We start from the raw sequence: 16,707 nt of genomic DNA, 5'->3' as shown, positions 1-16,707 counted from the left end.
TGTTAATGCAAAAGATACAGTATATAGTAGCATTTTTTCTTATCTGTTTTGGATCATCAGGGTTGAATGATTCAGTCAAAATTAGGACATTTTTAATCTGGAGGGAGGTTCTTACCCCTCCACGCCTTTTATTTAGTTAGCGGGTTGATTCCTAAAGTATCTAATATATGATGCCCTCTTCTCTCTCCCCCCTTTTCCCCCAACGGACTGCTCCATTGTCTAATTCCTTCCAGAGCCCCACTGATCCATCTACTCCAGTGTAAAATTCTCCCCACCCCCACTTCTGGGAACGTTAACTGAGAATTTTCTTTACTCACTTTAGCATTGTCTCACACTGTAACATCATAACCCTTTTCTCTTTAAAAAGGGAGAATAAACTAAGTGTACTTTTGGCAAAGTGTCTCTCTAGGGGGAGTATTTATAGGTGTACCACACAATGTGCGTCTTCCTCTTAGTGCTGTAACATTCTCAGTTTGAATAAAACTGAACTGCTTGTGTTTGCATAATGCTGCACCTGGTTGTGCCTGGGTTTATTGTTAGCATGAGGTTGAGAGCAAAAGGAACTAATCAGATGCACTCAAATACAGTAGATGTAGAAGTATTTTTGTATTCTAAACTGCAAGTATCTCATACAATCTAATAAAAAACTTATATCCAAGGATATTTGGCAGTCAGTTTCAATACCACTAATATTTAAATAACCATTTTGGGTTTCTGCAATGTATCATATTTCAGTTGACTTGTGTCAACATTATGTTGGTAACATTCTTTGACATTCTGCCCACTCTACAAATCCCTCTCAAAGGAGAAGGAATACAAAGTAATAACACATGTTCACTATATTATTTATTGTGTTTACTTTTAAAATATAAACTAAAAAGTTCTTAAACTTTTTTCTTAACCTTGATCAACCTGTTTAGCTAATGCTCTATAATACCATCCAAACAATGAAACTAATTCTAAAAGTGCAATGTCATTGATAATTATAATGAAAAATACTTTCATCAAGCTGAATTTAAAATTTTACTTCTGCATATAAAGTGCTAGAATATCCCTTTGGATATACAAACATAGACTATTTTAGAGAGCAGGATTCCTAGAAGTTTGAATATCAAGCAGTTTGCCTGAAAGAATGGAACACATAGATGATGCTGGGTGATAGTGAGTGGTGTGCTTGCTGAGCTGTATAACTGTATGGAATAGTTAATTATTATGAAGGGGTAGACGGGAGACAAGCAAGCTTAGCATGTTGCAACAACTGATTTTTATGTGGTTGTTTGGAATTGGAATGTGATAAACTTTCTAACTGATACACCAACTTTGAAGAAGAATGCATCATTAAAAGAGTATCTTATATATTCCCCTCCCCAAAAAGTCAGTCTTTGTACTCTGCACTTTGAGCTGCAGGAAGGGCTATGCAGTGCATATGAAAGTACAAAAGAGGCAGGAGTCTCACTTATTTGTGTAGAAGACATTACTGTTTTCAGACAAGTATTATGTATATTCAGTCACTTTAATTAACCACGTAACACATATCAGAAAACCTAATTTACAGTGCTGTAAAAATCTCCTCCTCCTCATGCTTGTTTACATGCTGAACTTCCCATCCCTGGCTCAAATTACAGTGTGATTCTGGAAGATGGCTGGGATGCCTTTAGGAAATACTAATGCACACAGTGAGAGATTTTTTTTCCACTTCTGAAGACTTTTTTTATTATAATGAGGAGATGTTCAAAAGCACTCGTGCAAATGTTTTATAAACAAGTCTGATTTCCCTTTTCCCCTTCACATTGGCCAGTTGGAAATGTTATTGCACTGTTTCCTAGACCCTGGTATATAGTATCTATTGCTAACTGACAGCGTATAAGGAAAGAGCCTGTAAATGTTTCATTGTCAGCATGGGGAAAGATGCCTGTAAAAAAAAGCACTTCCCAGAATCATAATTTGGTCTGTCATTTCAGGGATGAAATACCATTCTATCCTATGACCGATTCAGAGATTAGATTGTAGTTTGGAACACTTATTCTGGTTGATTTTATTCTTTTGGGATTTCTTTGAGGCTTAATTTAAACTTTGTTCCATAATGAATAACTTGGTTTCTGTAAATGATTTGTTAAACTTCTATTCAATACAATTTATTTTAGCAACCCCCTACAGTGCTGCAGTAGCTTAGAAACTCCTGACATTTTCTAAACTTCCCTTTTCAAAAAGTGTGTAATTCAGCCTAAAATCTCATTTTCAGTTGTAACATTGCATACAAATTCTCAAGATGACAATTCATTTCTCAACTAAATTTCATTTAAATCAGTTGGGCTCAGTTTTATTTTCAAAGTCAGAGTTTGAATATGGAGTATTTTATTAACTCTAGGAAAATACTGTTGGTTTTTAATACCACAAGAACATGAAGGAGGCACTGCATGAGGTTAAATTAGCATATTAAAGCTCCAGTCCTGCAAACTACTCAGAATAGGTGTACCTCTGCTCTTCTGTAGATCTTCACAGAAGTCAATGGGGCTCTGGGCGGATCCCTGTTGAAGTCAGTGGGACTCCATGGGAATGGAGGTCTGCCCATGTGCAGCAGTTTGCAGGTTTTGGTTTTAGGAGTGTAATGTTTAAACCTGATGAAGTCTTGAATTTCAGAATTACTGTTTAAACTCCTCCTTCACCTTCCCCAAACATATTATCCTACATGGGGCTGGTGTGTCTGATGTAAACTTTAAAAAAAATTCATATTTCAAGCAGCCACTTCCTCAATCCATGTGGCATGCAGAATTACCTTCTGTTACACCATAGTCACAGTGGGGTGGCTTATGGGCAAAGTGCAGGCTTAATTTTAAATTTCCTTACATTTGTCCATTTAATGTTAAAAGAACATTGTTTTAACTAGGGCTATCAAGAGATTAAAAAAGTTAATCATGCTGTTAAACAATAATAGAATACCATTTATTTAAATTTTTTTTTATTTCTACATTTTCAAATATATTGATTTCAATTTCAACACAGATTACAAAATGTACAGTGCTAATTTTATATTTTTATTACAAATATTTGACTGTAAAAAACACAAGAAATAGTATTTTTCAATGCACTACAGTACTTGTATGAGGTGAAATCTATTTATGGTGAAAGCTGAACTTACAAATGTAGACTTATTGACAAAAAGAACTGCACTCAAAAATAAAACAATGTAAAACTTGAGCCTATAAGTTTACTCAGTCCTACTTCTTGTTCAACCAGTTGCTCAGACAAACAAGTTTGTTTACATTTGCAGGCGATAATGCTGCCCGCTTCTTGTTTACAATGTCATCTGAAAGTGAGAATAGGCATTCACAGGGCACTGTTGTAGCTGGCGTCGCAAGATATTTGCGTGCCAGAGGCGCTAAACATTCATATGTCCCTTTATGCTTCAACCACCTTTCCAGAGGACATGCGTCCATGTTGATGACAGGTTCTGCTCGATAATGATCCAAACCAGTGTGGCCTGATGCACGTTCATTTTCATCATCGGAGTCCGATGCCACCAGCAGAAGGTTGATTTTTTTTTTTTGGTGGTTTGTGTTCTGTAGCTTCCGCATCAGAGTGTTGCTCTTTTAAGACTTCTGAATGCATGCTTCACACTTTGTCCCTATCAGAGTTTGGAAGATTCTTAAACCTTGGGTTGAGTGCAGTAGCTATCTTTAGAAATCTCACATCGGTACCTTCTTTATGTTTTGTCAAATCTGCAGTGAAAGTGTTCTTAAAACGGACGACATGTGCTGTGTCATCATGCAGTACTGCTATAACATGAAATATATGGCAGAATATGGGTAAAACAGAGCAGGAGACATACAATTTCTCCCCAAGGAGTTGAGTAATGAATTTAATTAGTGCATTATTTTTTTAATGAGCATTATCAGCATGAAAGCATGTCTTTTGGAATGGTGGCTGAAGCATGAAGGGGCATATGAATGTTTAGCAAATCTGGCACGTAAATACCTTGCAACACCGGCTACAACAGTGCCATGTGAACACCAGTTCTCACTTTCAGGTGAAATTATCTCCCATAAATGTAAACAGACTTGTTTGTCTGAGCGATAGGCTGAACGAGAAGTAGGATTGCGTGGACTTATAGGCTCTGAAGTTACATTGTTTTGTTTTTAAGTGCAGTTATATAACAAAAAAAAAAAATCTACATTTGTAAGTTGTACTTTCATGATTGCACTACAGTACTTGTGTGATGTGAATTGAAAAATACTATTTCTTTTATCATTTTTACAGTGCAAATATTTGTAATAAAAAATAATATAAAGTGAGCACTGTACACTTTGTATTCTGTGTTGTAATTGAAATCCATATATTTGAAAATGTAGAAAAACATCCAAAATATTTAATAAATTTCAATTGGTATTCTGTTTAGCAGTGTGATTGAAACTGCGATTAATCACAATTTTTTTAATTAATCGTGTGAGTTAACTGTGATTAATAGACAACCCTAGTTTTAACTTATCTTAGTGGTGTCCTCAGGTATGAAGAAGTAATTTTACTTACTGATTTTTTTTTTTATGGAAGCAGGGGTGGTGCTGGTGGATAGTGGTGAGTAGCAAGATCTCTCTTCCTTTTCCAGCACACCTTGAAAAGAGGCTAAAAATGAAGTTAAAGGCCTGAAGAGCAAATAAAGTTTGAAGTCTTTATTTTTTCCTAATTATTTCCTTAAACTTGTGACCACCTAAGTAGTTGTGCTGTAAAATAGTTATTACAGAACGTTCTGAGAAATGGCCATGTCTGTTGTAGCAGGATGGATTTACAAAATAATTTATATATGTTTATTTTACGGAGTTCAAACTATATTGTTTCTCGAGGTTGTGTCTCCCCTATCTATCTGTTATGAGGTGTCTCAGACAAAAGTGAAATGTTTTTGGCTTCAGTTCCCCCTCCTTATGCTGTCTATTCTCCAGTTTGCTTCCTGCTTCAGTTGAAGGAGCAGCAGATTTCTCTGGCAGATTGTTCTTTTTCAGGCCTTTGCCATAGTTGCCAAAATGTGAAAGTTTGATGGGAATAATTCTTCAAATAAATGAAGAGTCTGGAAGCCACTAGAGGTTGTTATTATTTTCTGGGGAATTTCAGTTTATGCTTGAAAGGAGAAAAAAAAAAAAGTCCACAGCCACCAAAAACTTCTTATTAAAATTCACTGATATGCATACAAACTTCCAGAACTGCCTTACCCCTGATATGAAGAATTGTGCCTAAAATTCTGTTGCCTCCTCTGGCCCCTATGGCAGCTTTCCATTCTCCTGCCCCACATGGTGGCTTCCCCCTCTTCTGCCCCACCCATCTCTATCCTTTGCAGGTTTTTGTCCTCGCAGTTCAGAATTCCTTGTTGGCTGTCTCCCTCCTCCATTCCCTGTTGGCTACCTCCTTCTCTCAGTGGTGCTGACAGCTTTAGCTCTGTCCTGCTATGAACAGCTGTGAGGCAGCTGCAGAGGGAAGGGATGGGAGCTGGCTGCTGCCGTGAGCAATAGAGGAACTGCTGAACTTCTAAAAGATGAGCACTGCAGTGGCAGAACAGTTGCTTCTTACTGCTGCATAGTCCCTGGGACACCATACCCGGGTGGTTTTTAAACATGTCAGGTTTCAGAGTAGCAGCTGTGTTAGTCCGTATTCGCAAAAAGAAAAGGAGTACTTGTGGCACCTTAGACACTAACAAATTTATTTGAGCATAAGCTTTCACGAAATTTGTTAGTCTCTAAGGTGCCACAAGTACTCCTTTTCTTTTTTTAAAAATGTGACTCTTGTAGCCAAACTGTGTCTGTCAATAGCTGTGCTTTTTGCGTTCTGTTTGTTCTGGATGACCACTGAAGTGTAGCTCAAACTATGAGCCCCTAGCGTACTATAGAATGTTGCAGTGTATGTACCATATTACCTCAAGCCACCCACATTCCAAGCTGACAGATAAGCTGAAGTCAGCAGAGAATACTTTGCAACTGGGGCTTAACAAGGTGACCTTGCTGTACTTCAGGCCCTGAATCCAATGGAGAAAGCTAATCCTGTTGCTAGCCTCAGAGAATCAGAGGAGCAAGGACTCTATCGTGGGAAGCAGTGACTCTGAAAAAGACTTTGGGGCCATTTTGGATAGTCAGTTGAATGTGAGCTGCCAGTGCAATGCTGGCCCAAAGGACTAATATGATCGTTGGATGCATGAACAAGGAAATATCAAGTAGGTGTAGGCAGGTTATATTACCGTTGTATTTGGCACTAGTGCAACTGCTACTGGAATGCTATGTCCAATTCAGATGTTCACAATTCAAGAGGGATGATGCTAAATTGGAGAGGGCTCAGAGAAGAGCCACAGGAATGATCAAAGTGGTTCCTAATCTGTGGTCTGTGGACCTCTGGGGATCAATGGTCTATGCCTAAGCGGTCTGCGAAAGGTGGTTGTTAGCATAAACAGTGGTTTTCAACCTGTGGTCCATGGCCCCCGGGGGTCCGCAGACTATCTCTAAGATTTCCAGAGGGGTCCACACCTCCATTCAAAATTTTTTAGAGATCTGGAAATGAAAAAAAGGTTGAAAACTGCTAGATTAAAAGATTTGAAAATATGCCGTTATAGTGATTGAGCTCCTTGTGTCAGTCTATTCAGTTTAACAAAGAGAAGGTTAAGGGGTGATTTGATTGTAGTGTATAAGTACTTACCTGGGGCCCCAAAATTTGATATTGTGTTCTTCACTCTAGCAGAGAAAGGTATAACAAGATCAAATGGCTGGAAGTTGAAGCTAGATAAAAGTAGGCTGGAAATAAGGTGCACATTTTTAACATTGAGAGTAGTTAACCACTGGAACAATTTATCAAGTTGTGATGGATTCTTTGTCACTGGCAATTTTTTAATCAAGATTGAATGCTTTTCTAAAAGACATGCTCTAGTTTAAGTGGTAATTAATTCAGGAAAGTCCTGTGGCCTGTGTATACAGGAGGTCAGACTAGCAGATCATAGTGGTCTCTTCTGGCCTTATCTATGAAATACATAAGAAATACATATTAATAGGATTGAGCAACCATCAGTTTAAAACCCTTCCTTTCCCTTCCCCAGAGGAAACTTTGGACTGAAGTTTCAGGTGGACTAACCACATCTTTGCTGCTTCTGTTTTCCCGTTAAAGGACCCTATTTCCTCCTTTCTTTGGAAAGTTCCCAGGCATGCCCCTTCCATCGTTTCTCCCTATCCTCGTGCACTACATCTTCTGTATTTTTCAGGGATCTGTTTTTTTCTTCATCCATTAGCAAACATTCTAGTCCTGTAAACCTTTTTTTACCATCTGGCCAAGGGTAGATGATTCTCCAGAAAAAGGGGAGTCGAAGTCATATTTCAAGGATGAAGTCAACAAACACTGAGGATGCTTAGCACTTCCAGGATCGTGCTCTGAATGTCTGTTGTCTGAAGGACATATTCATATTTTGTTGCATTTTCTGCATATTCACTGTAAATTGCATTCTTTCTCTAGGTCATTTCGTTTCTGGCTGCAGTACTACACAAAAAGGGAACACGTGAAGATATTGAAAACAATATGCCAGAGTTTTTATTGAGGACCATGAAAAAAGAACCAACATATATCCCCAAAAAGGTAAAAATTTTAATTGATATAGATTTTTTCTTTGATAACATAAAACACTTATTTTTGATAACATAAAAGTTGATGCTGTTTTTTTTAATAAAAACTTACTTGCACTGCAAAAAATATGTTTGCATAAACCAGGTTTTGGGTATTATATAGTTTGCATGTGTAAATACAGATGTTCATGGATTTTTGATAATGCAAGTCAACCTCCCGTTTTTTTTAAAACCGAGACAATGCAATATGTAGGTCTAGTATTTATTTAACTATGCAAAATGTGAAAATTCAGTGGGAAAATTCAGCAGGATGAATCTAATGGTCTAAGTAGGTAGTGAAGCAATTGTCCGTAAAAGGAAAATTAAATGTTATGCTTTAATACATCGTATATTGTGTACTTAAAAAAACATTATTTAAGTTGCAAAGTCAAGCACTTGAAAGTTAGGAAATGCTAGTCTAACCTTAACTCTTCCATGTATGTCCTTTCTGTGCACTGAATGAGTCAGGTGTCCTATGGAAAACTACATGTGATCATGTAGTTAAGACCTATGAACAATGGAAGCAAGAAAAGGAAAATGGTTTATATCTGCAGAACCGAGTGTAATTTCATGAGACAAAGAAAAAGTATTTCTCCAGCCTAAGGGCTTTCCCTCTGATGAATTTCAAAATCCTGCTACAAATGATGGAGGTTTTAGCATGTCTCAAGAAAGATTGGAAGGATCTTTTATAACAGAAAGAGCTAGGCAACCTAAACATAGGGATAGCTATTGGTTCCCTTTATAATGACTGTTACAAATTTATAGGTCTTTTGGTGGTTCAAAATTACATTGTATCTGTGAAGTTTCTATAAGCTATAAAATGTTGAATGGTAGACACATGATGATTTTAGAAGTGGGGCTATATGATTTCCTGTATAATCTGTTATAATGCTAGCAAACGGATAAATTATCTAAAAGTTTATTTTAAATGTAAGACACACCTTCATATGCCTACATTGAAAGACCTAGCTGATTTTCATTTGATTGAGGTGATTGAGTTGCAGGAACCATCTTAAACCATTAAACCTTTTATTTAAATACTTATCACTTAAATATTTTTAATGGTTGGTTTGTGGATCCGTCTTCTTTTCAGGGCTAAATAAGCTGCAACTTAATATAGTTGATTTTATGGGACTCATGTTGTAAGACTGCACCAGCAAGTTTGCCACTGTTTTAAAGTAATGGCACTTATAATGCTAATTTATATATTATTCTGTAGCAGGTGTCTTTTGATATTTTATGTGTATCAATGTGTACGGAACCAACATAATGAGTAGCCAATCCAAATTATTATATGGATAATAATTTCAGTTTGACAGTTCATGAGTTGAGAGAGTGGAATATGTCTGTAGAAAGAGAACTTCTAAGACACATAACTAATATTACAAGTTACACCTGTCCATGATATAGCTGAAGAGATGTTCAACTAAGGGTATGTCTACACTACGAAATTAGGTCGATTTTATAAAAGTCGATCTTTAGAAAACGATTTAATACGGTTGATTGTGTATGTCCCCACTAAGCGCGGTAGGTCAGCGGAGTGCATCCTGAATACTGTGGCTAGCATCGACTCACAGGGTGGTGCACTGTGGGTAGCTATCCCACAGTCCCTGCTGCCCACTGGAATTCTGGGTTAAGCTCCCAATGCCTGATGGGGCAAAAACATTGTCACGGGTGGTTTTGTGTACATGTCGTCAGTCTCCCCTCCCTCCCTTCTTGAAAGGAACGGCAAAGAATCGTTTCGCACCTTTTTTCCTGGGTTAGCGTGCAGACACCATAGCACGGCAGGCATGGAGCCTGCTCAGCTCAGCGCTGCTGTTGTGAGCATTGTAAACACCTCACATATTATCCTGCAGTATGTGCAGAACCTGGCTGGGAAATGCCAGCACAAGGATGATTGTGAGGAGGACATGGACACAGATGTTCCTGAAAGCATGGGATGTGGCAATTGGGACATCATGGCAGCAGTGGGGCAGGTTGATACAGTAGAACTCTGATTCTGGGCCCGGCAAACAAGAACAGACTGGTGGGACCACATAATATTGCAGGTATGGGTTGATTCCCAGTGGCTGCAAAACTTTCGCATGTGTAAGGCCACCTTCATGGAACTTTGTGAGTTGCTTTCCCCCGGCTCTGAAGCGCAGGAATATCAAAATGAAACCTGCCCTGACAGTTAAGAACCGAGTGGCGATAGCTCCGTGGAAGCTTGCAAAGCCTGACTGCTACCGGTCAGTCGAGAATCGATTCGGTGTGGGCAAATCTACCGTGGGGGCTGCTGTGATCCAAGTAGCCAAGGCAATCAGTGACCTTCTGCTAGCAAGGGTAGTGACTCTGGGAAATGTGCAGGTCATAGTGGATGGCTTTGCTGCAGTGGGGTTCCCTACCTGTGGTGGGGCGATAGACGGAACGCATATCCCTATCTTGGCACTGGACCACCTTGCCAACCAGTACATAAACTGCAAGGGGTACTTCTCAATGGTGCTGCAAGCACTGGTGGATCACAAGGGACATTTCACCGACATCAACATGAAATGGCTGGGAAAGGTGCATGACGCTCTCATCTTTAGGAACTCCGGGCTCTTCGAGCAGGTGCAAGAAGGGACTTACTTCCCAGACCAGAAAATTACTGTTGGGGATGTTGAAATGCCAATAGTTATCCTTGGGGAGCCAGCCTACCCCTTGCTCCCATGGCTCATGAAGCCGTACACAGGCAGCCTGGACAGTAGTAAAGAGCAGTTCAACTATAGGCTGAGCAAGTGCAGAATGGTGGTAGAATGTGCCTTTGGACGTTGAAAAGCTCGCTGGTGCTGTTTGCTGACTAGGTTAGACCTCAGTGCAACCAATGTTCCCATTGTTATTGCTGTGTGCTCCATAATATCTGTGACAGTAAGGGGGAGATGTTTTTGGCGGGGTGGGAGGTTGAGGCAAATTGTCTGGCGGCCAATTTTGAACAGCCAGACATCAGGGCGATTCTAAGAGCACAGCTAGGCGCACTGCGCATCAGAGAGGCTTTGAAAAACAGTTTCGTGACTGGCCAGGCTATGGTGTGACAGTTGTGTGTGTTTCTCCTTGATGCAAAACCACCCCCTTTGTTGAATTTACTTCCCTGGAAGCCAGTTCCCCTTCCCCCGTCGACCACAACTGGCAAAGGAAATAAAGTCCCTATTGTTTTGAATCCATGTATTCTTTATTTATAAAAAAAAAAGAGAGAGAGAGATCACTGACAAGGTAGTCCTGGTGGGGTGGGGGAGGAGGGAAGGACAAGGCCACGTTGCTTATTGTAGCCACACTACAAATCAAAGCTGTTTGAATGACAGCCTTCTGTTGCTTGGGCCATCCTTTGGAGTGGAGTGGTTGGATGCCCGGATCCTCCCCACTCTGCGTTCTTGGGCGTCTGGGTAAGGAAGATACAGAACTTGGCGAGGAGGGCAGGTGGTTATACAATGGATGCAGCGGCGGTCTGTGCTCTTGTTGCCTTTCCTGCAGCTCCACCAGATGCCTGATCATGTCTATTTGCTCCCCCATTAGCCTCAGCATAGCCTCCTGCATGTTCTGATCACGCTCACTGAATGCTTCCCTGGCCTCTGCCACCGAATGCCTCCATGCATTCAGCTGTGCCTATTAGTGCGGGAGGACTGCACGAGCTCAGAAAACGTCATCGCGAGTGTGGTTTTTTCTGCCTTCTAATCTGCGATAACCTCATGGAGGGTTTTGATATGGGGAGCATAGAAACATTTGCACCTGCAAGGGGGATAAAAAGGGAGAGTAAAATTTAAGGAGATACGTTTCTGAGAACAGAAGGGAGTCTCTTTCACAGTGAACCAAGCCATTGACAGCAGACAGCACCTGCGCTTTAGGTACAAGGTCACATTTTGCATTTTATATTGAGTGCCTGCCGGTATGGTGACACATCACACACAGCTGGGCAACAGAATTTGGTTTCCAGGCAGCCATAGTAAGCCAAAGAGTATGCGGGGTTGGCTTTTTCCGCCTTCATAACATGTGGGAATGGTTTCAAACCAGCACCCTCCTTTCCCATAGTAAGCAATGCCGGTTGGGTTTGCTGTTTAAAAGGAGTGGCTGTGGTTTTGGGGTGGATGTGCAGCACACCCCTGTCCCCACTGTGTGGCTATTCTCTGGACGATCCCTTTTAACCAAGTGCAAACAGCCCAGCATGAACGGGGTCCTTTTACTGTTCCTTTACAAAAATTCCTGTATTTCAACCAGGTGACCGTGAATGATATCACTCTCCTGAAGCTGACACAGAAAGATAAAGACCGAATGTTGCATGAATGCGACCAAAATCCAGGACCATTCGCTGCCATGCTTTTGTGCTGCAGTGATTCCAGACTACTTGCTACTGGCTTGGCGTGGTAAAGTGTCCTAGCATGAAGGATGAAATAAGGCAGCCCCCGCACAGAAACCTTCTGCAAAGGCTTTCAGAGTACCTCCAGGAGAGCTTCATAGAGATGCCCCTGGGGGATTCCCACTCCATCCCCAGACATGTTAACAGACTTTTCCAGTAGCTGTACTGGCCGCGAATTCATCCCAATTCTTCAGGGCAAATCAAATATTAAACACAATTGCTTTTAACCCCTGTAGTGTAGTTACAAGTGTGCACTCACCAGAGGTGCCGTCTCCACCTTCAGTGTCCGGGAACCCGCCTTGGGAGGGTCTTAGCTCCAGGGTGATGAGAAGATCCTGGCTGCTGGGGAGAACGGATTCTCCACTTGCCTGCTGCGCATTCTCCTCCTCCTCCTCCTCCTCATCCACAAAATCCTCCTCCGTGTTGCGTGAGACTCCCCCCTTGCAGGTGTCCATAGACAGTGGTGGGGTACTGGTAGGGTCCCCCCTAGAATGGCATGCAGCTGATCACAGAAGTGGCATGTATGGGGCTCTGACCCAAAGCGACTTTTTGCCTCCTTTATCTTGTAGTAGGCTTGCCTGAGCTCCTTAACTTTCACACAGCACTGCTGTGTGTCCCTGGTGTATCCTCTCTCCACCATGCCCTGTTCGATTTTGGCATATATATATTCGCATTTCTTCTTTCTGATTGGAGTTCTGCCTGCACAGATTCTTCTCCCCATACAGCAATCAGATCCAGTGTCTCCCATTCACTCCATGCTGGAGCTTGTTTGCAGTTCTGGGACTGCATGGTCCCTTGTGCTGCTGAGCTTGCCACACTGAACAAACAGGAAATGAAATTCAAAAGTTCCCAGGGCTTTTCCTGTGTACCTGGCTAGTGCATCGGGGCTGAAAGCGCTGTCCAGAGCGGTCACATTGGAGCACTCTGGGATAGCACCCTGAGGCCAATGCCGTAGAATTGCACAATGCTGCATCTGCACTACCCCAAATTCGACCCGAGAAGGTCAGTTTTAGCGCTACTCCCCCTCATTGGAGAGGAGTACATTAGTCGATTTTAAGAGCCCTTTAGGTCGACAGAATAGGGTTGGTTGTGTAGCTGCATTGCTTATAAAATCGACCTAACACGGCTAAATTCGACCTAACCTTGTAGTGTAGACCAGGGCTAAGTAAAGTTATTTTTGAATTGCCTCTTTTAGTGTTACTTCATATTTGATAATTTTTGCCACAATGAATTTGTATATTTCCTAAAAATCAGTGTTTTGGAAACCTACTGTATGCAGTAGTTTAGACAAGGTGGAAACTTCCCTTTGTGGTTCAGTTCCCTGAAAAGAAAAAGAGAGAAAAATGATGACAAAAGTGTCACTGGTATACAATACACAAGTAATCCTTATTTCTCTTTTGGTTGGTGTAAACGAGTAATAAGTGTTATTGCTTGAAATAGGATTCTAAGATACATACTTTTATTCGTAAAGTTCTGATTTGTTCCTTTACCCAAAGTAATGTGCTAAATGGAAGCTTTTCAATATCTTGTGCATGAGTTGGTCCCACAATCCTTTGAGTGAGCATTTGTAATGGGACCAGGATTATAAAAGATTATGGTGGTATTAATAATACTTAATATTTATATGTAGTGCTTTTTATCTGTGTTTTTTAAACCAGTTCTCAACTGTGGTTAATTTAGTATTGTTCCCATTGTACAGATGAGAGAAAATTGAGGCACAGAAGTGAAGTGACTTTCCAAGGTATCACAGCCAGGAATAGAACCTAGTCTCTTGTTTCCCAGTCTTGTGTCCTATTCAATGGCATGTACAAATCGTATGTTTCTTTTTATAAAAGCCATGTACACATGCTAATACAATGTTCTTATTCTTCAATTAAGTCAAACGCTTACTAAATACAAAACAGTAGAGAGTCTTAAAGGTAAATTTGAAATACTTTATTAAACAAAAATTCACAATTGAATCCAGAGAATATCTACTGTATGGGAATATATGCATTGAACTAAAATACACGTTGTAAAAAGGTTGAAATCAGCTAACTGTATCTACCACGAACAATTTTAGTGTTCTGCATTTTTCCGGCAAAGGTTAATATCTCTAATACCTAAAATACATTTTAAAAAACAAATAAAATATGAATCAATATTGGCCTTTTGAGGTTAGTTGTAGCAAATATAGTTAATGGACTAATTACATAATTCAGTTGCAGGTGTCTTTTGGTTCTTCATTTGTGTCCATTCATAAGAACGACTGTGGTTTAATGGAATATGCAAGTAGATGGAAGAGAAAAAACCTGTATTCTGTTCTTGGCTATGCCATTAACTAGCTTTGTGACATCAAACAAGTTACTGAATAACTCCTGTGTCTCTGTTTTCCCATCTGTAAAACATTTTGTGATCCATGGATGCACATTCTATAGAAGTAGAAAGTGATGGTTGGTGTTTTCTCTAACAATCTACAGTCATAATTTTTCTACATTTCTTGCATTTCATCAGTTTTACTCTCTCTGTCCATATGAAGTAGATTTTTTTTTTGTAAAGCTTTACAGTATAACTTGAGTAAGTACCATTATTGCTTTGAAGCAGTACTCCTTCTGGGGACCATTTTACTGTATGTTTCCTCTGATGACCACACACTGTAAATAAACTTAGATTGATTTACTTTTATGAGTTTGTCCTCTAATTCTTCTCTTCCCTGTTCAGTTCATATAACGCTAAGCAAATAATAAATATCATTCATGGAAAATGATTAAATAGAATTCAAACTTTTAAATACTAAAACAATGCTCATTATTTTGATTTTTGCATGACAGCTCTTGATAAAATGTTTTTGACATGGGTTCTGCAGCAGTATAATGACAGCTGTTTGTTTTTAGACTTTCCTAATAGTGGCCCCTCTTTCTGTGCTTTATAACTGGAAGGATGAGTTGGACACTTGGGGCTATTTCAGAGTCGCTATTTTACATGGCAGTAGAAAGGACAATGAACTGAGTCGAATCAAGCAGGGAAAGTGTGAGATTGCTCTAACAACATATGAGACACTTCGCCTATGTTTGGATGAACTTAACAGGTAATGTAACATTTTCTAATGTTCATTTGTGCAAACACTGTTTTTTGTAACAGTCTACAGTGTTTTGGTTTTAAATTTTTTTGACAACTATTTAAATCCTGTGAATCTAACTCCTTACTGGGAGCTGGAATGAGGAGATACAGTACATCTATATCCAGTGAACTTACCAAACAGAATCTCTTTCTAATGGGTAACCCCCAAGAAGGTAGTTATTTGAATGATAGCTGTATTAAATGTTGAAATGTCAGGCAAACTAGTCTCTGTTTCTCCCATTCTGTCCCCCAAAATGACCATTAAAATACATGGGATGGCAGAGGCTTGATACCCTGAGAATCCCTGCCCTAGACTTATTTTTTCATTTGTATAATAAGATTCCAGGATTGTCACTTTGAAGTGTAAGATTTATATAGAATCAATGTGAAAGTGATGGGAACAGCTTCAAGCATGGTTGTGAGCTCTTTTTGTTCAAAATATCACAATGTTGAATCTTCAGCGTGATTTGCAGTCTGTTGAGTTCAGTTGTTAAGTTTTCAGCCATTTTGACTTTACGAATTACACCCATGTAAAGTCAGGCTGAGAGTCCTATTCCATTGCCATATCAGAGTTAATATCTACACCTAATTAGCATGCAACAATTTTATTGGTTGTATGAGGGAGACTGTCCAGATGGTTGATTACTGGGCCCAACTGCCGCAGTTTTTCAAAACCACCAACATAACTCTGCCCACACAGTAACCCCAAACACACACAGCCCCCACCGCCGGACACATCCCTCACTTGCCACCTGCACAAAGCTCCCATCACTACACACACATTTCCTCCAATCTCACTCATATTCCTGATGAGAACCAGGTGGAATGTTAGAGTCCAAATGTTCTGTGGTGGTTGGAATGTGACACTTGATCAGAGGAGGTGGGAGTGACAGCTGTGTGGGGTAACAAAGAGGTGGTGGTCCCTCCCAACAGGGAGCAGCTCTGTGCACAAACTTTGGGGAACATGTATTTTTTAAGTTGTCAGCCATTTTAACTTTACAGATTGCACAATGCAAAACATCCAAACACAATACCCTCACACAAATGAACTCAACTAGCTGTTATTCACCACCCATACAGCTCAACACAGTCTCCCAGTGCACACCCCTTCGACACAACTCAGCACAAATCTCCCAGAACACACAATAACCCCAAACACAGATAGCTCCTCACCGCAGCAAACACTCTTCATTCGCCACTTTCATAAATCAACACAAGATTTCCCAGCACAGTGCACATACTCTCCCACCCCCCATACTTGCCATAAACTGGAATGGCAAAGCTGTGGGTCATCACTAGTAGTAGAATATGCATCTAGGTTACACATCCCTGTTGCATGACAGAGGTCAGTATCCACTGTTAGTGGACCATGCTTTAATTGTCTCATGGACAACCTACTCTCATCTGTGATCCCACAGACAGCCTCACCTCCCATTCATGATCATATAATATTTTTGTTGCAATACAGCAGTTGCCTACATGGAAAAGTAATGATAGGAAATGATTTAATATGTATTTATTTAGTTTAGAATAGAACTCTCCATATCCTCCCCCCCACACACACACACATCCCCCAACAAGTCCTCACAGTAGATTAACTTCTGGTGTACAGTGCAAATAGTT

At 40.2% G+C, this 16,707-nt stretch overlaps 1 protein-coding gene across 14 annotated transcripts in view; it reads left to right on the top strand.

The window, feature by feature from the left end:
• The window catches only part of ERCC6L2 (ERCC excision repair 6 like 2), a 231,730-nt gene that overhangs the window by 7,003 nt on the left and 208,020 nt on the right, over nt 1-16,707 (top strand). For 13 of the 14 annotated variants that reach the window (XR_012668542.1, XR_012668543.1, XR_012668544.1 and 10 more), the window contains 2 exons: nt 7,474-7,593; nt 14,859-15,052. Coding sequence is in view for 10 of the 14 variants with exons in the window: in XM_075128642.1 (XP_074984743.1) it covers nt 7,474-7,593; nt 14,859-15,052 (314 nt within the window). In the remaining 4 variants the exon portion in view is untranslated. The remainder of the gene's footprint in view (nt 1-7,473; nt 7,594-14,858; nt 15,053-16,707) is intronic. The other variant, XM_075128646.1, reaches the window with a different exon arrangement.

Source organism: Caretta caretta, chromosome 5 (assembly GCF_965140235.1).
Source record: "Caretta caretta isolate rCarCar2 chromosome 5, rCarCar1.hap1, whole genome shotgun sequence".
In the NCBI taxonomy this organism is placed as follows: domain Eukaryota; kingdom Metazoa; phylum Chordata; order Testudines; family Cheloniidae; genus Caretta; species Caretta caretta.
The sequence above is the reverse complement of the archived record's forward strand: the minus strand, read 5'-3'. Positions and strand labels throughout refer to the sequence as shown.